The sequence below is a fragment of the Bombus pyrosoma genome, linkage group LG2 (assembly GCF_014825855.1).
Source record: "Bombus pyrosoma isolate SC7728 linkage group LG2, ASM1482585v1, whole genome shotgun sequence".
Taxonomy (NCBI): Eukaryota; Metazoa; Arthropoda; class Insecta; order Hymenoptera; family Apidae; genus Bombus; species Bombus pyrosoma.
In genome coordinates, this window is record NC_057771.1 from 10764484 (window position 1) to 10790363 (window position 25880).

General features: G+C 39.7%; 1 protein-coding gene across 1 annotated transcript in view; it reads right to left on the reverse strand.

Moving 5' to 3' along the window:
- Nucleotides 1–76: 76 nt before the first annotated feature.
- Nucleotides 77–25880, reverse strand: part of LOC122574572 (bicaudal D-related protein homolog) — a 28176-nt gene continuing 2372 nt past the window's right edge. Inside the window, exons 2-5 of the mRNA XM_043742292.1 lie at nucleotides 6332–6664; nucleotides 3955–4124; nucleotides 2993–3311; nucleotides 77–2591 (exon numbers count right to left, since the gene is read on the reverse strand). Coding sequence (XP_043598227.1) covers nucleotides 1974–2591; nucleotides 2993–3311; nucleotides 3955–4124; nucleotides 6332–6664 — 1440 coding nt within the window. The 3' untranslated portion in view covers nucleotides 77–1973. The remainder of the gene's footprint in view (nucleotides 2592–2992; nucleotides 3312–3954; nucleotides 4125–6331; nucleotides 6665–25880) is intronic.

The following is a 25880-nucleotide window of genomic DNA, read 5'->3' on the forward strand; positions in this document are numbered from 1 at the left end:
TTTCGTCGAAAACCTTAGGATTTAGCCCATGTGTTTTAACGAACCTAACGCGGTTATTATTTGAAGATACGGCAGATCCGTAAAACAGATTTTTATTAAATAAATACGTTGTCACAATTGTTTAGATCAGGTGGAATCGTATAACTATCGTACAATCTCGACGAGTACGTTTCGACTTCATCGATTACTAATTTACAAAGAAGGTTACTGAGCGCGCGAACGTCAGCACGAACGCTGCGCGGGCGCGTTAAGTGAACCGCGTGCAACCGCTTCGTTGTTACTTAACACCGATCGTTTAATTAAAGCTAAGCGTTCAGACTGAAATGGAAAGAAAGAATGTCGAGGAACATCGTCGCGGTTGACTGACGCAAACGCATGTGAAAAAATTTCTCTAGCATGATATTGCACTGCCGTTGTGTAAAAGGTTCGCAGGGTTATAGCTTGGTCGATCGACATTCGCCACTAGTCCTAACAATGTCTTTCTTTTCTTTGTATACAATTTTCGATTCGTACTACCTAATTTCCTGATCCATTTGGACAGATGGACGGACGGACGTTACTAACCGTTTGAGTTTCAAGTTTACACTGTTTAGATTTTATGTCGAAAGGTCCCAGTACATTTGGACACTACGGATAATTGACGATATTTTTTGTATTTCATTGTTATCTTCTCAATAATTTTCATTGAGCAAAACTTGGAATATTTATAAACCAATAATACGCATATACAATAATATAGAGATAATTCATAAAGTAACAAATATGACGAGCGCTATCGCGCCGTTTGGTTCTCTTCGCAATCGATTAAAACAGGTGTTCGAGAGTTTTCTTTTTTTTTTTTTCAATGACCCCTGGGACTCAAACGGTTAATGAACATTTAAAAAATCGCATAAATATAAGCCATTAAAACCCCCTCCTAACTGTTGGATTCTATTTAATTTAATTTTTGTTCCTATACGGTATTCTTGTCACTAATGTAACGACGATAGCGCCATAAATTCAGTTAAAATTTATCGTAACAACGATAATGTATATTACATAGATCCGTATCATCGCAATCAACGTCCAAAAGAAATTTCGCTCTCGTAAAAGTCAACGTAAAACTCATTTATCTTACGTTATCACAAACGTTTCATATGATATATTTACAGCCGCGGGTTGAAAAAGATCGATCGTCTTTAGGTCGTCTCGTCGCATTTCGTCCAATAAAAGGAAAGGAGAACGAGGGAGCTAGCTATAGTTTCGCTTAAACGCATCAGAATAATGATAAGTTTGTACCGCGAGTCCGGAGATCTTTACGAGTAGACGCCGCTAGAGATCGTTCTTATTGTGGTAACGAGTTGTTCCACGATTATGGGAATGACGAGATATTCGCCCGAAGGGAAAAGAAACGTTCGCGCTTCACCGTATACCAAGTAATCGCTTAAGTCTGCCGATTGACGCTTTCCTACTTTTCTCGATGCATCGCACAGACATCTGGAAAGAAGAAACTTTCTTTCGTTGTCTTGCATTCGAACACGTAACTGTGATATACTGTTCGACATTAAAAAAAGAAGAAAATAATAATAATAATAGTAGTAATGAATCTATTGTCAAGAACGTTTAGGAAAAACCTAGCCACGCCAGAAAATCTACTCCAAGCAAGATAAACTTCCCATGATCGAGACTTGATTTCGCGATCTTGCTAGTCAAAAACGAGCTGCCCTGTAAAATTAACAACTATACAAATTGTCGTAAAAAACGACGTACGCGAAGCGCCTTCTATGGCGTGTGTTTGCTGCTCAAAGTTCGAGTCAACAGTCTGTCTCCAAACGTGACGGATAGATGAGCGGGCGAGTGGTCCCTGATACGCTGGCGGCACAACGAAAAGTAAAAAACCTTTTTTCGAGCGCAGTCTTTTTCTCTCACCGTGCACCGGTGTCTCTTGGCTTTCATTTCGCGCAACGCAAAGTCTACGCGAATAGTCATTTTCGTCAAAACAGACCGAACACCTTTCTCGACGAGGTGCTACGCTTTTTCCTAGCTGGAGCCACGATTTCTGAATTCTCAGAGTTCGCGGCGGTGATAGAGTTCGTGACAGGCATCAGTTTGCTTCGAACATGTTCATCCAGAAGTAACTGCACATCCATTTGCCATTGTTCTAGCTGTTGACTAAGTTCGATCTTCTGTTGAATAGCCTCCATCAGCTGGCTGTTAGCCTGAAGAACGTCTATCCTCGTTTTGGCCAGTTCCACTTCCGCCCTGTTTTTCCTAGCCACAGCTTGATCTCGAACTTTGTAAGCCTGAGCCAGAATCTCGTCCTTCGTTAACTGCGAATGTTCCATATCGTCCCGAGCTCTATCACGTTCCTCTCTAACCCCGCGCAGTTCGGCCTCGCTCACACTCAGTTTGCTCGTCGTATCAAGCAAAGCCTCTCCGCGCCTCTTTAGTTCCTCTTGCGTCTGCTTGTGTTGGTCCTTCACGTTCTCCAGCTCTTCGCGCACCCTGTGAAGTTCCACGGCTAAACCGAGCTCTCCTGGTGCCCCTCTTCCGGAAAGAGCCAAGTTGTATACCTCCTCCACCAAGTCCAACAAAGCACCGGGACAATTGGCCTGTAAAAAACCAGAGGGAACGCTTGTATAGCGAACATATGGCGAACTACTTGCGAGTACAATGCCATTGAAACTCGGATCGATCGTGGAGAGATATCCCTGTCGCGCGGCAAATTACGAAGAATCTTATCGGTGCAGGCTAGATGAAAGCAACCGTGTAAACAAACTCTGCAAACACGAGCCACGTCGAAGCGTTATAACTATAGTGTACTTACAGCCGTAGCTCTCTTAAAAGTACTAGTCACAGCCGATTTGTTATCTACGATCGAACCAAGTATTCCAATAGGTGAACTGAGCACGTTCATCGAGTTTCCGTGGGCGCCCGATACGAGATCCCTATATTCCATAGCCGGAAACCGGAAATGGTGGAACAAAAGGAGCGAGTTACGCAAACCCTTTACCGAACTAGCAAGAGTCTCCTGTCCGTTGGTGTCCGCCTCCTCCGCTTCCGTGGTGTTGTTCACGATCACGAGCATAGACTCGTCGCAGTCACTCTGCAAACCGGAGTCGTCCTCCCCTCGTCTCAAATGGACGCACAGCTCCTTCAATCGCTTCACCGCCCTCGCCATCTCTGCACGCAAATCCTCCTGATCACCCAGCGAGCTTCCGCTCTCCTCGCACTCCATCTCCGCCTGCAGAGACCTCGGTGGTTTCTGTATCGAGCCGGATCTGCCTCTCCTTTCCGCCTCGATGGCCGCCAATGTCACCGCCAGCTCGTCCCTATGGATTCGAACGATCAAACGATCAAACGATCAACGTCAATCGTACGATAAATCGTTCCTCTAAACTCGATCCAACGAACTCAACTCGTTCCAACAAACTGACATTCGCTCCTACGTTTACGGATACCTGGTTACCGTCGTTCGCGTTTCGATAAGTTTCTACAGGCGAACGAAAGAGATAAACAAACACGATTACCGTGCTCGAGAAAAATCGATCGCCGCTTAAAGCGACTGGAAAACCTTCCTCTATTTTCCGGTTCTCGCCTCGCGGAGCGAACACGCGTAGGCATTTGAAACGAACAACAAGTATTAGTTTCTGCCCTTTCAATGTACGCCATGAAAAAAACTCTCCATTGTACATACGTGGGCTGCAAGGATTAAGAAGAACAATCTCCTACGATTCTAACAGACGGTGATAGATAACTGACCATTATGTGGAGATATTGTACTATCATTGTGGACCGAAACGATGTTGCTTGTAAGAGAATAATAAGTTAACGACGACGTATAGTGTCTTATTACAATGTTAGATGTCTGAAGGGGTTCAGAGGCGCTTTCTGACCATTATCCTTTAATTTATCTCTATTAATCTTTATTGAATGTCTTTCGGTTAAGGACCCAGTTAAAAAGTCGTATCTCACCTCTCACGTTCAGCTAGTTTTGCACGGTGTTCCGCCTCGTGACCGAGCCGTTCCAAGGCCGCGGCTCTATCCTCGGCTTCTTCAAGAGCCGCCATCGCTCTCGCCCTCTCTTCCCTCAGCTCCAAGGACCTCCTCTCTAATTCTGTTCTTTGTGCGGACACCAACTGCACCTGGAACACGTTCAACATAACTGGCTTATGTTCTATTCGATTTCGCTATATCGGCCTGTGTCAATCAGCTTACTGATCTCACTACGATCTACTACCTACGTTTGCGTATCCGTATACACGAATCACCGCGATCGTTGATGTTTCGTACACGTGATGCAGCCTGAGAGCGCGTGCTTCCGGTACTTTCGTAAGGAGAAACTAGCACGTAGAATATAGACGTGCGTACAATCGTTGCCAGAGTGAGATTCAATAGTATGTTAACTAGCGAAATAGGTTTTGGATACGCTTTGTGCTGGTATCGTAATAACAATAATATTGGGTACTACGCATTACTCCTTTCTTTTTATTCGACCTTGTAACAGATACGTGAAAGGGAATACCGGTTATTCTGTTTACCTAATACAAGGAACGCTTTTTAAGTTGTAGCAAGGGCAGGTTAACATCTCTAGAGAAAAATTTACAAAGAGGAAGGTAATTACTTTTTAATTATCCGTGAGAGATCTATTAATCAGATTAATTATCTTACCGTACTAATGATTACTACTTAGCGACTACTAATTTCTTATTATTACATAATAATTTTTCTTTATTTACAGAGCATATTTTATTTCTCTTGAAAACGTATTATATCATCTCTACACTTGCAAGAAGTAAAATCAACCTCGCTAGAATCGATTTGTCCTTATCGGCTTTTTTAATTCCACGATCATAAGAGATTCTAATTAAAGAATTAGGCCCGTTGAACTGGTTAAATCGAACTACCTGTAAAACAGTTTCATCTACTCAGAAATATTTATATACAAAAACGTTCAGCGTATCTTCTGAAATTATGCTTGAACGAAAGAGGAACTAAACGAAAGTAGCACGTGCTAGTATTCCTGAAACGATTAAGTTATTGCAAAGTTACATTTGTTCTCACTCATTCCCACGTAAATTGCCTCGAGTTTCTTTTCACGAAGTCATTTTCCAATCTCTCGCCGATAAACCGATAGCATGACATAATCAATAACGCGGACGTAACGTGTAGACAACGTAACGAGTATATTACTCGGAGGGAATTCGCGCGTGAAGGGTATTTCCTGAAATTCGAGTTTCTTCCACGTAAGAAGAGAACAAAGGGCGCCAGTACGAAGGACGAGGCAAGTTAAGTCGATCGTCGAGGGTCACGACTCACGACCTGTTTGCTTCGAACTGACGTACCGCGCGAACTTCTCACGGCTACGTGTACTTCCTCCCGCGATCTGCCTCGAATTATTAGACGCTCGTACACAGCCCATTGATATCTCCGGGGTCATACATATTCAATGCTGCTAACGCCGAACAATATCCATTAACCACGGTCGCAACGGTAAACATCCAACTGGATTCCCAGAACGATCTAGCTACGATTATCCAACAATCGTAAGCAAAAACAAACGGGTACTGCGCTCGAGACAACCGTTCGACACAAATATCTGCCGAAGTTACGAGGACAATTCCATAATGGCGTGAAACAGAAGAGAAATAAAATACTTGATTGCGGAAGCGTGGATCTGTTTCGAGAAACGGGCTCCCCCTAAAGCCTCGTTCACATTAGCCAAATTAGTTGAATTCACGTTGTCTGAATCGATTGAGTTTAATTTCACGTTCATACATGTTGCATCGCTTGACTTTAGATTTAGATTCGGATTTTAGATAAATGTCGAAGGTAATATGAACAAATAAAATAATTGCGTACGTTGTGTACCTAACGTTGCGTTTCAAAGCGGCATAACATATTACGTTGTTTACCAACTTGTCTGCCTTTTAAGTTAAAAAACATTTAAGGGAACTTGGACGATCTTACTCGAAACTTGACAGGATATTTCGAAACAAGTAACGGGATCGCGTTAGTCAAGGAATTTCAAACTACACTGAACACAAATGACTCGAAGGTGAATGACTATACTGATGAGAATGTGTACAGAAACTGTATTGAATGAAATGTGTATTGAATAGAATAAGAATAACATATTTCCATTAGTAAAATGACTTCTAAAGATTTGAAGTCAAGGTGACTTTGCTGATAAAGTCTCAAAGTTTAGACGAGAATATTTCAAGTTACGTAAACAAGAAATTCACACTAGCAAATTATTTGAACTGAAGCTTCGGATCATCGATCAAATTGAAAGTAACTTGGCTAACCTGAACGTGGCTCAATGCGCTGCTCTCGGAAACTACTAATTTACCTCGTCCCTGAGAACCTCCAGGCTACTGACGTGATCCTGGAGCGTGGTACTTCTGAGGGCACACTTTTCCCTGAGCACCTTGACCTCGATGAGCAATTGCTCTTCCTGCTTCGCGGCTTCTCTCAGCTGATCGGCCAGCCTCGTATTTTGTGCGGTGAGCTCCGCGACAAGCGTCGCCTGGTCCCGTTCCGCTCTTCTAGCTCGTTCATTTTGTTCTTCTAGCTGACTCCTCAACGTCTCCACGTCCGCCTGGAGCTCCAAGGTTCTCGCTTCGTTCTCGCTCCTGGCTTCCTCTAACCGTCGACGAAGCAGGTGCCTCTCTTGTTCCAGACTCTATGACAACAAACAGCGGGAACGTTAAGACTATTATACGAGATCGATGAAAGCCAATTAACAGGCTGTCGCGTGTTTCGATGTCGAAACTTTTCGTCCCGGCACGTGTCGAAACACTCGACTGTGTTTGTCTGTATATACAAATGATCCCGCTATATACGTATGTGAAGAATTTATACAAAGAAAAAATAGGTAAATAAAATGCATCTTTTTTCTGAAAACGAGATAAATATAGAAAATGATATGTAACATCTGTTCTTATCTAATAGAAAAACTGTACAAATGTTTCACCGCGATAGTGATAATCTTTAGTCAATATAAGGTAGTGATAATATCTAATGTTTCAATATTTGAAAACGTCACAAGTTTTTCGACTAACTCTTTGCAGTTCGTGTAGCATTTAACATTTTTGCCCTGTGTAATTCATACTCAGTAAATTACTTTTCGAAATATTAACTATTTGACTATATTTTTGTAATTAATTGCGTGTACGTATTGCCATATTTCTACTAATTATTCTATTAAATTAAATAAAAGCTCGGAAAGGATAAAATGAAATACAATATCGAGTCGAGTTCAACTTTACCTATACTTTTCGTAAGTTAGAGATTTTATCGCGATGTTTCACCAAATCTTCGATATGCGTATCGTATGATCTCGAACGGAATATTTAATTTCGAAAGTATATCCGAACGGAGAATACTATACTTTCTCGGTATCCATGAAAGTAGATGTTTATTCACGCAGTCTGGTCGATGTAATAACGGTGAGAAATATGCTTAACAAACGATCGTGGCAAGAAAGCCTCAGCGCTATTGAATAATAAAAACAAGAGTTAAGAACGAACTTCAGAGAAAAGAGCGGCGGTCTACCTCAACGATGTTTGTAAAATCAGCAACTTGAATCGCTTGGCTACCTTCGACCTCGAAGCGTCGTGATCGACCTACGAACGAAGGCTACCGCAAACGTCCCTGACTAGAATATCGAAAAACAGGATTCTGTCGTCGAGTCTCCTTTCTCGAAATTGTCACCTCGTTTCACTGACTTGGCATCGTTGGACGAATTTTAAAAAGGCACGCGATGACTCACCGGTGTCGACGCGACGCTCGCCTACTTCTCTCAGGTTCAATGATGACGCTGATCCTCAAGACTTAACAAGATCCGGTGAAAGGATAATGTTTGGGTGTTTCGTAAGCACGCCGAAGCTCCTACACGAGTTTCATCATCCGTTGAAATTGAAACCATGCACGCTGGTTTCTTCAATTTATTATTATCCGCGATTAATCCTTTAAACACGATTGTCGTCAATATCGCCAAAAGCTAAAAATTTGAATCGAATTTGAGATACGGACATCGTTTATTAACGACTTCGTCTGATATTGCATTTATCTTTGCTATCTTTCTGCGTTTGAAGGAGGCAATTTATGAAAATGTACACGTACTTAAAGAATTAATGAGAGACAATGGTTTCTCATTAATGCGTGTAGGAAGACTACAGACAAGATCATCTAGTTTATAATTAATTACACGCTCTTTCTTTTTAATTCGTTGAATCGGTTTCCGGGAAACGACAGAAAAATTCATTCATTCCGCTAATCGACCATCACACGAACGCTTCGGCACGAATAATTCTAACATATCGATAATTTTCATCATAATTTATTTATAATCAGTGTACATATCCGTAAAAAATTCCCTTGTAAATTATAAACGTCTGAGCTTCGCTTTGGACTTTCTTCGACAATTACGAATCAGGTAATGAGCTGGTTATATCTGCCTCTTTTAATTTTCGTAGTCCCGTTATAATCAAAATCATTCTACGTATTTTCATCATCATGAAGCGTGGTCTGATTTATCGATCGCTTTTGAATGAATACATTCCACTCGATAACGATTAGGTATAATTGGACGCGGCACATTACGACTGATCCCTGCAGTTATAAATCATGAAATCGCGAGGCCAGAATCGTGCTGGATCCCGCATCTGTTATCGCGAAGCTCGTCCAAGAATAAAGCCAACGAATGGTAAATGCTTGGAACGTTCGATTCACAGGGAAACGCCAGAATTTTAATTTCAATGCGTTCACGCAACGCTAATATGGAGTTTTGCGGTAGGAATTACGATGTATTTGCGAGGTGCCGAATGAAAAAGCAGCTGTAATACAGGCCCGCACACAACGATCACACGGTTCGATGTTGGTGGAGTTTATCGAGCTAGAAGGTAAGTACGGCCTTGGTTTCCCGTGGTTACTCATCGACCGATCGTCGACGCAGCCGAAGGCTCGTGGTCGCTCGATCGCTCGAAAATCGTCCACCACTAACGATTCGATCCTCGAATTAACACTAATTTCCTTTATTAGGATCGTAATTACGTGTCTCGTAAAAGGCGAGAGAAAGAGGGGAAAAGCAGAGAGAATTTGAAGTCAAATTAACCAATGGATAAAGAATTATCAATGGATACGTGATTGTTATCTTTGTACTGTTTTTTTTTTATATGCGTGTATCTTTTATCTTTCAGGTAAAGTTGTATCGTACAGACTGTTACGAAATACGTAACGACGTTTAAGTTGAATGAAGAAAGACAAAGACAGGGCACGATGAGAACGAAAAAATTGCGATTTTCTTAACTCGATATGTGATATATTTTATATATATATATATTAGTCTACAAGTGGCAAGACCAAGTGCGCGAAAAGGTAAGAATTATGCATTAATAAAAGATGCGAAATAATAATTACATATCTCGCGTGTGTACGAGTTGAATCTGTAAAAAACGAAGTATTGATATATTATGAAAAATGAAAAATTTGGTTAAAGTTACGTGGCTTCGACGGTTGTGAAACATTCCCTCGATATTTTTTTGAAATTGAGCAACAAATTAATTCAACGAGTAACGCAATTTCACACGACCGAGGTATCTGGAAATTTCGCGAGTATTTCAAACGTTTCTATAGAAAGCATAATGCAGTCACGTCACTTTCAATGCCTCTGCAACAATGCCTATTAAAGACTAACAATGCCTGACATTTTATTGTGCCGATACGTTTATCAAAAAGGCTACGAAACAGCCTTTGTCTTTGCCGATTTTAACTTAAACGTCGGCTAATTTGAAGCCCTACCGATTATATCCACCTCAAGGTGGTTAAACTCTTCCCGCGTGCACAAAGAGAGGGAAAAAAACGAGGAAGGTGTACGTGGAGGATACAGCAGAAGGGACGAGACAACACACGGGGCTACGGACAAAAACCAGAAAGGCAAACGCGTGTGTGATGCATACAGGAAAGACAAGAAACGCGCGTGTACGCTTTTTCCATAAGGTACATAACATGGCCGAAGGCGACTAGCGGAGATCCATGAGTCACGAATCTCCAACCCGTTCTCCAACACGGCTGTTACTCCGATTGCGGTGGTTTCGCTGTCCATGACGCTACCAGCTAGCTCCCACATCGGTGCACTTCAGAAAATATCATTTTTGACACCTCATCGACCTTTGCGTCCACGTGGAATGTGCGATTTCTCGCGTTTGATCTCCCAGGACTGTATCTAAGCTTCTCGAGTTTTTGTAATACTCACAATTAGTCCTATTTCAAAGTTCAGCATACATTGATTGGATTTAAATGTAAATTTCTGAATTAGGAAAATCTGTATGTAATCTAAGATCACGTGTCTGGTATCATGAGTAAACATTCGCTTCGGTACATCTTGTCTGTCTGTGTCTTAAAAATCAATAAAGTAAAGAAGTTATTACGGGACAATAATAATAAAACAAAATTAATGTAGAATGGTATTTGATAACGTCGGGGATTTTAGGAGGTAAATTTGAAAATCGAGATTTCAATTTGAAGATTTGTGTTTGGATTTAACTATTCGATTCAAATTACACTTTTCAACAGTAATTTGTTCGCGTGCAATCCTTCGCAACGTAGATAACTATAACATTGCTATTCATACCGGACTCAACCTGTTTCGCTATCTATCGGATAGGATGAATCATCGATAAGTAAACGTTAGTGATCTTTCTTATAGATCGAAGCATCTGTTACTTCTAGTTAAAATCAAGCTCGATTATAATTAAGTTCGACCCCAATTCGATTACGATTATATTCGATCCCAGTTCAATTACAATTATATTCGATCCCAGTTCGATTACAAACTACACATACGTATTCATGAGCAAATCGGCGTGCATAATTACAGACGGCATTCAATTGTAAAAACGTGAAAAGGTCCAAATATCGATTGAGTCACGAATCATGTTCGATGTTCCATTATCGTTTATTCCTGTGCTCTTTCGACATCGAAGCTAATGTCGTCGCTAATGGTCGTTGCTACATCATAACATGTACATAGCGAAATACCTTCATCAAGGCACAGAATTCGCAACGGATTTGAAAAAAGTTTCTGTCTATTACAGACGTTAAATCCGTTACGAAATATTTTCAATATCTGGGAAATGTTATTGATTGAAACGTAAAGCGAATGTAAAACTTTTATACGTGTGCTATACTCGTATATCAAGCTTAAAGAGAATCTTTCATCCTACTAGACAGTTCGATCGATTAAAGCAATCCGATTTGGCAAACGAAAAATCTGAATTTCAATTTCTCATGACTACATCAACCGGTATAGCTAGCTCGATGAATTCTGTTTCTCGGAACATGCATAATGTTTCCTCCCGTTAAAGGGAAAACTATCCACGACAAGGAGATTATTCTAATTATACAGCCGTGACCAGCAATACATCTTCCGGCACACTTTATCGGACTTCTAATTTAATGGCTGAGCTCCTGTCACTTTCTGCTCGAAGAAACAGACATCCGCCCGATAGAAAGGGAAGTAACCGAAACAAGGAAGCGGAGTGAACAGTGACTGGTACGTATGGACGCGGATCTTCGATTTATCATTTCTCTGTCCAACCGCGTGATACCGCTCTGACTACGAACATTGCATACCTGCTTCTTTGATATGGAACGTACATCATTTTCCTTCGTATACACAGTCATATACCGTAAAATCCGACTTTTTTCGTTGCGACTTTCTTACAATTTCCACTTCGACTAATTTCTACAGCAAAAAGTTTTAAAAGTTGAAATATACGCCTATTCGTTCTCATTAACGAGCTCTAACGATCTACCAATTGCGAAAACGAAATGACGAGTGTTTTACAATGTATGGCAATCCGCGTATTTCCTTCCTCGTTGCCGAGTCGATCTTCGTGCCGCGTCTAATTTAATCACACGACTAAGAACCTTCGCGCAAATTTATTTCCTGCGACGAAGGATCCTTCATTCCGCCTTTCGTGAATCCGCTGTACCGTTAAATAAAAGACAAGAACTACCTAATGTAATTACAGAAACTGTGCGACATAATTACGACGCAATCGTTAAACGAAACGAATCATAGTGCCATAATCGCGTCTTAATTACAGAAGGAAAGAAACGTCTTAATAGCTTCAACTGCGAACTACTCTTCGTTCACTTTTCAGGACGCGGTGTTACGATATTACTCGAGAATACTATAATTTGCTCGGTGAAAGAGCGGCATAACTACATCTTTTCCAAAAACGAGATAAATACAGAGGACGACTATCTCATGAATTTCTAAATCTTTAATAGTAGACTGCGCATTTTCATGCACAATTATTAAGGCACCTAAAGAAGTAGAGCTTCAACAAAAAATTGTTTCATCTAATGTAAACAGAATTCAGTTGATCCTCGAACAACGCGAGGAGTTTGCTTATACGCGGATGGTTTTCTCGATCAATATTGTAGAAGTTTCCGGGAAGACACATATACTATGTATGTAGTCCGCGTAGTAGAACGTGACTTTGTAACAAATTAGACGGCTAACGAAGAACTGTTGGAAAAAAAAGCGAATCGCTGTTGTTAAAAGACGATCGGACAGGCTGTTGCCATATTATTGCCGCGGTCGTGAGATCAGTCGTATGCCAATCGCATATATCATCATCGCAGTATAAAGACGATATACGTATAAATAATATAATAAATAATGTGTGTACGTATTTTCTCTCTCTTATATTTACGTAATTTTAATAACGTTTGTTAACATTTTTTAATGTTTTTTTAATAACATTTTCTTCTCTCTAACTTATCTTATTATAAGAATACAGTAATAACGCATGTATGTAGTATGCAGAATAAAGCTTTCAGTCAACAACAAGTTATTATATTGTACATGTACGTACATACACAGTCCAGTTTTGTGAGGCTCAGAAATTATACGCGGATTTTCGACTATTCGGGATGTCTGTGTCCATCGCATTGTTCGAGGGTTAACTCTACTCTGCTTTACATATATTCCTTTTTAACATCACATGCATTCTGTGCACTTTCGTATCTATTTTACATAAATGCATAAAAATCCGCAGTCTATTTATGCGTATTTATAGCCTGGATTCAGTCAAGTCGCGATCCCGAAGGAATCTCAAATTGAACATTTTTAACGCTGTAATTAAATATTAAGATACAATCATGTTCCGAAGAAATACCTATTTTTTGAATCTTCTCTTTACCTTTTCACAATTTTTTTCTGTTATATAAGGGAGGGACAGGATCATTGGTTGCTTAACTACTATAAAAGGAGGTCGCGACACGTAGTAATATATTTAAATATTCCAAAGCATACACATTTCTCTAGCAGAGTTCGACTTGACCCACAATTTTTCTAAAAAAAATACCTTGTCACTTACACCACATTTTCACTCGATACATTTATTACACTTTTCCATAAACCGCTTTTCTAAATAAACGAGTGTAGATAAACAGGTCTTGACTCGTGCGCAGCTAATCGAATAAGTATTATCTAACGGGTTTCCTGGCGCATGCCACAGGTATAAGTCACAGTTTATCAAAAGAAATGGTGCACGTGTTTCATGATTGGCGGGTGTAGCGAATGTTCGGGAATAAAAAAGAAACGAAAAGATCGCGATAATGGCCGTTTTAATTGGCATTGCACTTCGCGGTGACGCATTGCGCTCGCCTCGGCTCGGCTTTTGGCGTTGCGCCGCACGGTTCCTCGTTCACTTTCCCTCAGAAGAAAACGATTATGCGAGGTGAACCTTCTCAGAGAAGGAAAAGGAGGAGAAGAAGGGAGGCTCGTAATAGAGAGGCAATGGCCCGTGACGAGCCAGGCAATGATCGTATACTATTGCAACAACCAAAGTCCATCCGCATATTGCGCGACCTGCTCCAGACGGTGGATTAATGTAACAAAAAGAACTAGATTATGGTATAGGTAGGTAAATATACCATTTTAAAAATTTTAAATATACTATGTATATAATGATACTAAGTATACTATTTATTCGTTTTAAAAATTATAAATATACAAGAGGAAAAGAGTATTAGACCATGGTGTGTACATATACGTTGTTCTAAGAATTTATTGTACACCTTTCACCTCTATCACCTGCTTTGACCTGTTATGTCGAAACGGAATATGCAAAATACAGATATGTATATTAAATATATGTATATGTATATTAAAATTACTTATAGATTCGACGTATGATTTGTCAATTTATATGCAATTTTATATATGTAGTTTGCATACTGGTGCAACCAGTTTATTCTACGGAAATTTTTACAGAGTTTGTCAATCGAATAACCTGACCAATTTGATATATGTTTCTTACAGATGCATATGAGTCTTGCGTCTAGTAAAAGGCTAAAGTTCGTTTTACGCTGCTAGAAATGTTTTCTAGTATAGCCAATGAATGTCAATTTTGAATTTAAAGAAACTTCAAATTCGAAAGCTACTCTTCGTTCAAGAGTTACACTTAACTCTGCACACGACTCTACATTCGCAAGATGTTAGATCACTGAGAGTTCAGCTTTTAATCATGCGAGATTACGTTATAGTTGGATTTGAAAAGTTTTCTGATTTCAAAGTTGCTATTTTTAGACTCTATTCATTGAATACTATAAGGAATAATTTTCGCTTCTAACAACGAACTTTAATCAATGAAAAAGTTCGACTTTGAGATCCTTGCGGTTTTCATGTACCAATGGCGATCAGGTAACAGCAAAGCCGGATACGTCCATAAGCATTAACGTGGACGAGAGCATAGGAAACCCGTGGCGATCGGCGTAAAAGCGTTGTGTAATTTCTCCGGGCCTATTACGGTCAGAATATCGCTTCATCATGAAAAGAGCTAATTGGATCGAAGCGTGACTCTTGTTCGATTGCATTTGCCTCTGATTTCCAAAGTTCTTGCTCGAGGTTCTTATTCGATGCTCTTCCATCAGGTTCTTGCTTAAGCTTCTAGCAAAAGTCGAGCGAACAAGGAACATTATTTGATAACACTATACGATATTTTTCGCAGCGGTAAGAAACGAACCGATATATTCTCGAACGTAAACGCGTTGTGTAATTAGAGCCACGTGAACACCTAACCAGGTGCGATGCGTCGAGCGTCACGATTACTCCATCGACATTCGATAATCTAACACGCTCGATCCGTTGTGTTATTTAATTTCGCGCACAATGTACCGAATAACGGGTTCACCAACTTCGACATCGCGTTATCGTTTTACGTAAGCGGCAGCTTTAACTCGATTCCGCGATTGGTTGTCGTTGCCAGCTCCAAGGTGGAACGATTCAGAGCCGTTTACACGATCGAATATTCAATCTACTGTGACGAACCGTAATAAAATCTGCTACGTGTCCTAACGAGACATTTCGCGATTTCACTGAAAGTTGGAACCAGCTAGAAAACTGTGTCGCCAGAACGGTTTCGGAAGATTACGTTCGTCTCGTATCGATATATCTCGCTCCAACTATCAACGAGCAGGTATCTGAAAGCTAAGAACGTACCTAGAAACTAGAAACTGGTATATCTAGAAACTGGTTGAAATTATAGGCGATAAGACTATCTCTGTATCGGTTTGGTTTTAAGGAAAACTGCGTTTTGTATGGAAAGAAAGTAGATCAGGAGATCAGTGCGGGAACGCGAACACAATGCGTTATTAATGATTATCTTGAACGGTAGTGAATTCATAGCAACAATCTGCGCTGCAAATCGAGGCTGATATAAAGTAATTATTGAACTAAATGAACGTTCCCGTGGAAGTTGCGCGAAACGCTGATAAAGGACACGTATGTATGCTCCGTTAGCGTAATTCAGATCGATGATCGAAACTCGTTTGAGAACGCGGAATCGCGCGTTCTGTAGGGAGAAATCGCGTAACTAAGTAGAAAACAAGGCTGCCGATTATCTGTAGAATCTGCGAAAGTAGCTAGCCAAGTACACGATTAATGAGATTAGCGGCCGATTACGACAAACCAAAAGGAGGCCGGTGTCGCAATCGTGTCAGCGACAGTTACCGTTGTTTCATGGCTACTATTATTGTTTACAAAACTTATGTGACTCACCAGCAATTAAAGCGATATTGAGTAACAAGAAGTTTGCGGTTCGTGCACCTTTCGAAATGTATCAAGGCTACCATGATGCGACTAAGTTCGAGTGTTTGCCAAACGTTTTATCTTATCGACTCGGTCGATTCGTCGCATGACGTGTGTCTCGACCAATCGAAGCTTAAAATCTTACGGCAACTTCGATAGCGATAACGATTAAACGCTAGTTTAATTAAATAATGGGGCTTATTAAGGCGAGTGGGATCCACGATCGCGTTGAATTTGAGATATAGAACGATGACGATGGCGTGAAATATCATCAAGAAGAAGACGCTAGACGACATCTGATGCTTCTTAGATTCTAACGTAGCATTGGTACCTGATCATAGGTAAATCAATCAACCGCTGAAATAAAACGAAATAATGAATGTGATAATAATAGCAAAGAGAGAAAAAAAAGTGTTCCACTGTGGAAACTGTGAATGATCTAAAATTCTTTCGCACGCGATCTACTCATCTATCGACGCCATCGACTGAAATCGTGGGAAATAAGGAAACAGTCACGAGCCGGATCGATATTGCCACCAAGAAAAATTAATATTTTATTTTACAATGGTCCCTTAAGCGGTAAACCGCGTCTCGAGAAACGAGCGTACCCGATCTCCCGTTTCAAATCGTTACCCGACACCGACAGGTGAGAGTGCACGCACTTCATGCACGCACTTCATGCACGCACGGTGGCCGTACGAGTATTATGAGAACGAAGGAAAAACCGACGATCCAAGCGCGTAGCCACGAAATTTTCCCTGTCGTAAAATTCGCGTAGACCGTGCACAATTGAATTGGCGTAGAATAATCCCGGAAGGAAAAAAGGTGATTCGCCAGAGACACCGTGCGATAATTAAGTGTCACTTCGCAGCCCCATTTAAAAGAATTTCTATCTTCGCCTTTTTTAGTTTAAAAATAATGCAGTGCATTCATCGAGTTTCACGATTGTGTTAACCGGATCATGCCTTAATCGAAGACTTACAATCACGTTGTTAGAAGTTAGTAAAAACATGAATCTCAGTTAGGTAGGTTTTAATTCTTGCATATATAAATACGATAACTTGTTTTTAATAGGAATGAAACAATGTAAAAAGACTGACCTCTAAGAAACAAAAAATCAAATGAGTAACAGAGTTAACAATAAATATAATTTAATAATTTTCTTTAACTTACTTTCTTTTACTTAACTTTCAATAACTTCAATGCTGCTCTTTTTCCCCGTTTCGATACAAATTAATTAATTCTCTCAAAATTTATTGAACGAGTAACGTTTTCTAACAAAATAGAGGTCTAGAGAAATACGTAGCTTCAAACATATAAATGCATAACTAGAACAGCTGGAATGAAACATTGGAATTTCTCAAATTGGCACGAGGCGGAATTTACTTTCCCTAAACTTCAGTTTCATATACCTAAAGCCTACGCGTCGACCTAGTTAACGACGACTATGATCCTGAATATCGATAAAACTAAAAACCTGAAATAACAGGAAATCCATAAAATCCAGTCGACTGAATCCTAGGTAAGAAAGCATCGACCTATCAAACAGGTATAGGCATCTTCACGGGCTATCTCCAGAACCGTGTAGTTACCTTGTTAAAGCGTCACGGTACATTTGGAAGTGGCTCGGCGCAGGTTCACCGTCAAATCAATTTCACTGCATCTCGACTCGTTTGCAAGTAAATCGTTCGTGGAACAGGCTCGCAGCCACGCATGTTCGCTCGTACGAGGATGCTCGTTCTCCGGCCTCTACGAGCACCAGCCGCCGAGAAACTGGCAGAACAATGGGGAAAGATAACGAACGAGGTGTAATAAAATTGAAAACAAACAATCGGAGTTTCCGACTAACGGTACAGAAGCTCTTAACTAGCCTGTTTCGTGACAAACCGCGCTGAACTTTTTCCAACGTCTCTTCTTTCCGCTCTTTTAATTCCGCCTACCCGTAGGGTGTCTCTACCAACTGTTTCCCTTCTTGCACACCAATTCCGTTCAATTTGTATCCTCGTTGGTACTCAACGAAGTATAATATCGTGGCTTTATGATCCATCGGATATAAGTTGTATCCGTTCGCGATAGAGTACCAACTCGGTACAATAAAAGAGCCAAAAAAGTGAAAGAATCTATGGCTTAGTACAAGGCTTACGGCATCTAACGTTTATCTAGCGATCGCGTGACATCCGTTTTAATGGTATTTCGACGAAATCTCTTGGAGTTCGTAACAAAGATTTAATGTCGTAACGATTAACCCGATTGGAACGGTGCTCGTGATCGTTTCTTAAGAGAAAATACTTGTTGTTTTACTAGTTGATCGTTTCGACTAGTTGCTCGTTTCCTCGGGACGGTCCTGTGGCACACGCCGGCGCTCGTGCTCAGAACGAGCAGTTGAAAACACGAGTACCCTTCTGACTCGAGTTTCCGTGTGGTGTTGTTAAAAACTTTCCCTATACAGTTACGCTCTTACCTACGGCCGGAAACTCGAGCTAAAGAACGTTTGCTTCGTTGCAAAACGCGAATTCCGCGCATAGGACCAGGAGTATGCATTTTCCGATACTTGCAACGAATTCGTGAAATTTGCTAGGTTCGTTCGCTAGGTTGTCGCTTGGTTCGTGTTCCCTTTAATGCATTGGTAGGTAAACAAGCCGAGGAAAGAGGGTAGAACGTTCCTTTGAAATAACGGTTTACTTTTTCGCGGACTTCCGGTCTGCTTCGCATTCTCCTAGACTTTGAATCACACCGTCGCAAAAGCGACTGCTCGTTCTATAGCAATTAGTCCTGCCTGGGTCTGGGAACACATCATTGTAACACGCACAGATATTCATTCTTCTTCTTCTTCTTCGTGAAAACTGTATCCGCCTCTTGAAATCACACTTTTGCGTCGATTGAATGCTCGGCTGAATCTTGGAATTCTGTTGCTAATATTCTCAATGACTTCTTTAGTTACCTCTGCTGCATCGAATGTCTGGAAACGAAAGAGCAGGTAATCCATGATCTGCTCAGCAAATTCGTATAACTCAGAAAAGATACCCCTTCGTGGAAAACGAATTTTCCACAGATTATTTCGACTAAGAGTCGCTGCGGGAATCCAAATACCGTATTGAGATAACACAGGTAACCGTATTAATGTACCTGAGAAAGCGATTCTAAAAAGCGGCGAATATTGTTTCGTATCTGACGCGCTCGACAAAGGAAAACACGTCAAGCTCTGGAAGTAAATGCAATAAATATTTAGAGGGAAAGGCGTAGCAACGCTGGATCCCCTTATAATCGCCTAACCGCGATCTCACGATGCACTTTCCTACAAATATTAGCGGCATAATAGTGGTCCGACAGAAACTTCGCATCATAGGCGCGGGCCAACCTGAATTGCATTCGCACTTTCTCACAAGGATTCCTAAGGAATTGTATAATAAACCATTGAAATCTCTCATCGAATCGTAAAACAATAAACCTAATTGCGTTACGATGCATGATTGAATTATTTGCAACGTTTACCAGTGCAGGATTACGTTGCTCCCAAGTTAATAATTTCTGCCGACGATCGAGAACCTAGACAAATTGAGTAACAGTTGAACAACATTGTTACGAAATACACGTTTCGTTCTCACGACATCTGCCAATGCTATACCAACACTTTATTCAACTGTTTATCTTCTACGTATCATTAACGTGAAAAGAAGAACACTGGAATAACAAATTTCTGACACGAACGATAATGGGGATACGCCAATGGTTAGCAGAATGATGGTGCGTATCCCGCAGCTAATTATCACGAGGTTAATGAATTTTTAATAGACAGAATCGCGCCACGAGCAAATGGGCAGATCGCGTAATTCACGCGCTCGAAATTCCCAGGTCACCGGCTGCGAGGAGCCCGTGGAATCTCGGCTTTCTAGATCTCGGCTGTGCCAACCGTGTAAGTGCCGCTTTTTATTGCCGACACGGTGCCGCGATTATTCTACCACCGCTTTCAGACTACCAATTATACAATAACGAGAGGCAAACGTAGCGGCTCGATCTCATTGCTACTTTAACCCACTTCTTCTTTCGGCATCTGTTAACAGTGCATCAAAAGCTCGGTAAATTTGGATCAGTGATACCGAAGTCCTTGGAACCTCTTAGGTTCGTCGCCCTCTTTTTTAAATAAGCGTTTCAGCTACTCTGAATTTTCTTTAAATAGACAATTTAAAATAGTTCCCTGTTATTATACATGTGACGAATGTTTCACAGTATTGCAGCTTTCTTGTAATATATTTAATAAGATAATTTAATAAAGTTTTTTAAAACTGTTAGGTCCGTTGTTACTTTTTAAAATACACTTTCCAGTTTTATTGAATTGTTTCGAAATTTGAAACTACGAATAGCTTTCTGTTATTGTATAACGAACATTTTTGGTACCTTCCCGTGTGTAAAGTGTTTCTACGAAAGGTTCTACTTCTTCCGATAATCATCCAATTGCGTTCAATTCATACTCTCATTAGTCTCTAACGAAGTATAATATCGAGAAATCTTGTGATCCGGAGATCGAACAGCGACAATACAATTTTTAAAGATCCTTACACGCATTGCTTCCCTTTTAACTCTGAAATACTATGCTGCGGTATTGTATTCTTCCCTCGTTTTTATCTTACCTATCTCTAAAACATAGTACTTCTTTATGATCTTCTGATAATTTCATGTCATAAAAAGCCTAGAATTAATCAATATTTAATTTGAATATCTTTCAGACGATTTACATTAATAAAATTATACCATTCAGCAAACCAAACTCTAACTTAACTCATTTTCGTAGAATATGAATTATATAGAATTAAATTTAAAAATTTGTTAAAACACAAAACCGAAATAGCGTCTCATTATTGCATATAAAGGATAATTATTTCCGTAACATTGAACATTAACACTACATCATTACGCATCATTCGTAGCTGTAAACGAAGCAAGCGTGCATCACAAGATTATGCCACGCGAATATTAATTAGAATCTTTAAACGGGACTCACTGTCCTTTGTCTCATTAACTCTTATAAAAACACAGGTCAAATTCCTAATGATAGAAACATTAATTCCTAATCGATGTCTTTTAAAGTCTAATCGCCGATAAATTAACGACATTTGAATTTTATAATTTCAAAACTCTTCCCTGACTAATTGCGAGTGTCTCCGTTTCAACGCCTGTACGTATAAATCCACTGTCCGTTTTCGCTATTAAAATTCTTTTCCCTCGATTACCATACTATTTTTCGTTGTTCGACCACGGAAGGGTTACCATCGAACGTTCCGAAAGCATTGTTATTAAATAATCAAATATTTCGCAACGCGTCGATGCCATCGACCGATCGTCCAAAAAGGATAAAACGCAATCGAACAACCGTTTAGTTGCCACTCGATTCTGCATAATTCATGCGAGGATATAACAAACCACGATGCAATGGAATCAGAGAAACAGCTGGCGGACGAGTTGGAGGTGGATTGGTCGGGGAAACCGTCGATCGGTCGTTGTTGAAATGCTTTCTAGAGGCTTTACGTAACTTTTTAAGCATACACCACATGTGCGATAACGCCGGATACGCGAACTTGTAAAAGTAACATGAACGGGTTTAATTAAAGTAACCGGAAACGAAACATTGTAACCATTCGATCAAAGACTCGTCGTGGCTACTTCATGCGAGTCCTTCTTGCAATTCGCACACGCATCTTATACCAACGTGCACCTGGACAAGTTCACGCATAGTGGTGCGTCGTTTATGAACGAGAAGGCCATCGTGAAAGTGAAATTGTTGAAAGCAGCGCGGAGTAAATTGAACAAAAACCGGGGGAAAAAGGAGAGAACCGACGCGTTCATGAATATTTTCTTAACGATACCGGATAAGAACATACTCCAGTATCGTTCATTTAAAAAATAATCCATTCACGTGAATCGCACATGAATATAATAAAGTGAGAATAGGAGGGCAATAACGCGGGTATTAACGATGCGATACAATCGATGACGATATCTCTTCGACACGATACTGTTCCGACTTTGTACAATTATCGACCAAAGTGACGATGCACCACCGATAAAATATCGTTTTCTCGAATGTGTCGCTTCTTTGGCGATTCCATGCATCTTCGCCGAACGCTATGACGCAAGCTATAATTATATCCGGTAGCAAGGCGGAAGACACGTAGATCCGTTCGAAAGAAAGCACAATCGTTTCTGGAATGCATCACGTTGCAATATAAAAAGAATCGCGAACGCCCAAGTAATCGTAATGTTCGCGTGTTTTGTCTTTCGCTCGCCAGAATTTATCCTTTCAGAGAAATTGAATGAAACCCAGATCAGAAAGAAATATAACATTGGATAGAAATTCTCCAAGAAATACGCATTCCGACGAAACCAGCTTCCCTCGTGTTCAATCGCTCTGTATATTAATTCCACAACCTTCCAAAAAATCTTTTCATATTCAACAAATGGTCGAAAGTTTCAAGCCTCAAATAGACGAAGTTTGCAGTAACCCAGTGAACTGAATCCCAGTTTATAAGCGTGAGCCAGGCACCATGTGTAACTAGCATTGTAAGCAAAGACAAAAGAGAAACACAGGAGCGTGCTCATAGCGTGTTCTCCGGAGGTCAAAAATACGGTGACAGGCAAAACGCGGAAAGATAGACGAAGAAGCGGGTACGCGGGCAGGCAGACCGTGGTGCCGGGCATTGTCTTTGACGTTACGTTGCCTAAGACCTAAGTGACTTGTTTCCACGCTTTCGTGGCTTTCTGTCCACCACCGTACGACTGCCTACTCCAAGTCGGCAAGTTACACGCCATCGCAACATGCGGACAAGAATAAAACCAATATCCACAATAGAACGTTAATACAATAGTATACAAACTCGTGTTTTTATGATTATAATTAAATAAATAGAGATTGATTCCAAATACTATAGCAAATGCAGTGGCGATCGTACAAGTACGCGAATGCTTGCTCGTAAATCCAATAATTGTATTGTGCAAATTCTCATTTCTCTTTTTTCCTATAATATGAAATTTAAAGACACGTTTCTTGTACTTTGAGACACAAAAATACAGACCAAATGTCAGAATTTTATTTCCAATAATAATTACACAATAAGTTAATCTGAATGTAAATTTATTCGTTATTTCTGTTCATTATATCAACATTTTGACGTCCGCATAAATTTACTAATAACTTTAACCAGTAACCGGCGTCTTTTGGTAAAACATTTCAAGTTTGTAAATTTTACATAATCGATCGACTTGCACGTGACACTGCCTAACAGTAACACTTGGCCTGCACTTGACAACGCGTTGTTATCACCACATATGAAAAAGTTAATATAATAACCGCTACATTTTATTTCCTATACATATATACATATACGTGCATATTTTATATAACTATAAACAGTTTCTTTTTCTATGCATGCATTGTATATTCACAGTCTCTCAATAACTTTTCGCGGAATACATAATTGCAATGAAAAAGATTTATATAGTTACGTGGTTCGAACATCTCAATTTTACGCTTTCCAAGCTGTAGGACGATATTACGAATGCATATAAATTCCACTTGTGGTAATGATCTCGCGTGAGACTTCCATACAAAAACATACATGGAAAGCCATCGTATATGTATATCTAAAATCTCGTTGAATGCTCTAACAGTTAGGTAGAATTACAAATACTGTACAGGAAGGTTCGTGATTATTGCGATTAGCGCGTTTTCCGCTGCTTCAAACAAGTGATTCCGTGATTTTCCCTTAAATTCTGATTGCTAGAGCATCGTTTAACAGAGCGCTGTTAATAATATTTTCACAAGTTGCAAGTTACGTGACACATAAGAGTGACTCGGCAACGAGCAAAATTAACTATGAAAACAGCGAAAAATCTGGAAATTTTATTCTGGTATTCCCGACAATTTGATGTATAATATACTGTTAGTCGAATATAACGGTTTTTAAATTTTGGATTCTTATTCTGTAGGCACCAAGTGTAAAATAGAGCACGATATTAATCTTATTAGTAACATGTAAAACTGAACAGTTAAACTTATAAACTTATAAAATATTTATAAAATATATATATATATAATTTTTGAGGAAGAAAATGACAAATTATTTTTCAATAAGATTTCGAACTTATCATATTTGGATTCGTACATAATTAAAACATAAAAATATGTAATACAACGTGAAGGGCACGAGAAAGAAAACGTTAACAACTACGTTATCCTTGAGTTCTGTATTTTAATGTCAAATTTTGTGAAAATGGAATATTTCACTATAAAATAGCAGAGATATACAAAAGCTAAAATAGCCAAAGGTACAGTTAACGAACTTTTGTAGACTTTAAATAGAAATTGGAAGATTTTGTACGATTTTATAGTTAGGAAATGCGATGTAAACTGTGTAAAATCATTTTTTTTTATTTATTCCTATATAGCTATCGGTCGCAGCAATATCAAGCAGTCAAAAGAGAAAAGTAACACGTTGATCGCGGTACAAATGCGTCGCACCGAACGCGAAAGCGACGCGACAAGGTGAAAAATGAAATCGGCACACGTGACGGAGAGAAGTTTATCAACGAATGACGCTGCGCTCAATGTCAGCGTTGCCATTAGTTTTCGCAGATAAATTTATCGTCCGCCACGATCTCGAATCTCCATCGCGGCACGGCACTCGTTAAAAGTGCATTTGAAATTCAGAGTCGTGCCCCGTGGCCCGATTCTGGCGAAATCCGCGGAGAAACGTTTTATCCGCTCGCGAGCCTGCACACCTCGACTTTCATTTTTCGTTTTTCTCCTTTCTTTTCTTTCCTTGTTTCGATTCATTCTTGTGAAAAGTCGGCAGAAGTCATGAAAACTTCCAGCAGGAGAATGCGCACACGCAATGCGAATCGCTCACTAATAAACTACCGTTTGAGACAGCCACTCCAACAACCCTAACCGATCCACTTGACTGTTTCGGGAAATATTCCAATGCCATTCAAAACAAATGAATATAAAATTTTTATCGTCACAATCCCAAATATTTTATTTTCTTTTATAAGTGATTCTTAGAGGTCGCCTTTTATGACAGAAACAATTTTACCATTTCTTATGACAAGATAAAACTTGATCTAAAACAATAGTATTTTCTAACTGTACACGATAAATATATATATATATATATATTTATTACAGTTAGAAAATACTATTATATATATACAGCGTTATAAAATCTTAAAAATATGTACTTCATTCTGCAAGTGATTATATTGCGCATAAAAAATAATGAAAATTTGTTTTCCGCCACGTTTCTCATAAATCTACCAACTACAGGAAAAGTACTGAGTAATTAATAGCATAAACATCCTGTATGCTAACAAGCAGGATCTACTACCATATTGTAAAACTTTACGTATATATATGCTTTGTTATTTATTATGGAAGTTTTCTTTTTCAACGTCATGATTTTTGCTTTAACTGGCGCGATCAAAACGATATTATGAACATATCGTAAAAATACACGCAGTTTCTGATCTGAGACGTACAAAATAAACGCGTTAAAGCTTTTATGATAAGAATAATTGTGAAAAGATAACCGTATTTTAGAATGACCTAGACTAAGGACAGCTAGTTGATTAGGTTTTTTTTCCAACGATTCACGCGCGTGTTGGCATACAGTTATCCTATAGCTCTGCCTACACTATTCATAGATCAGTTAGAGGCTTTTTTTATTCTATTAATACAAGATGATACGGCGACTCCCTTAATGCGAACTTTCAGTGTAATGAAACGGTGTGTAACCGGTCTGTA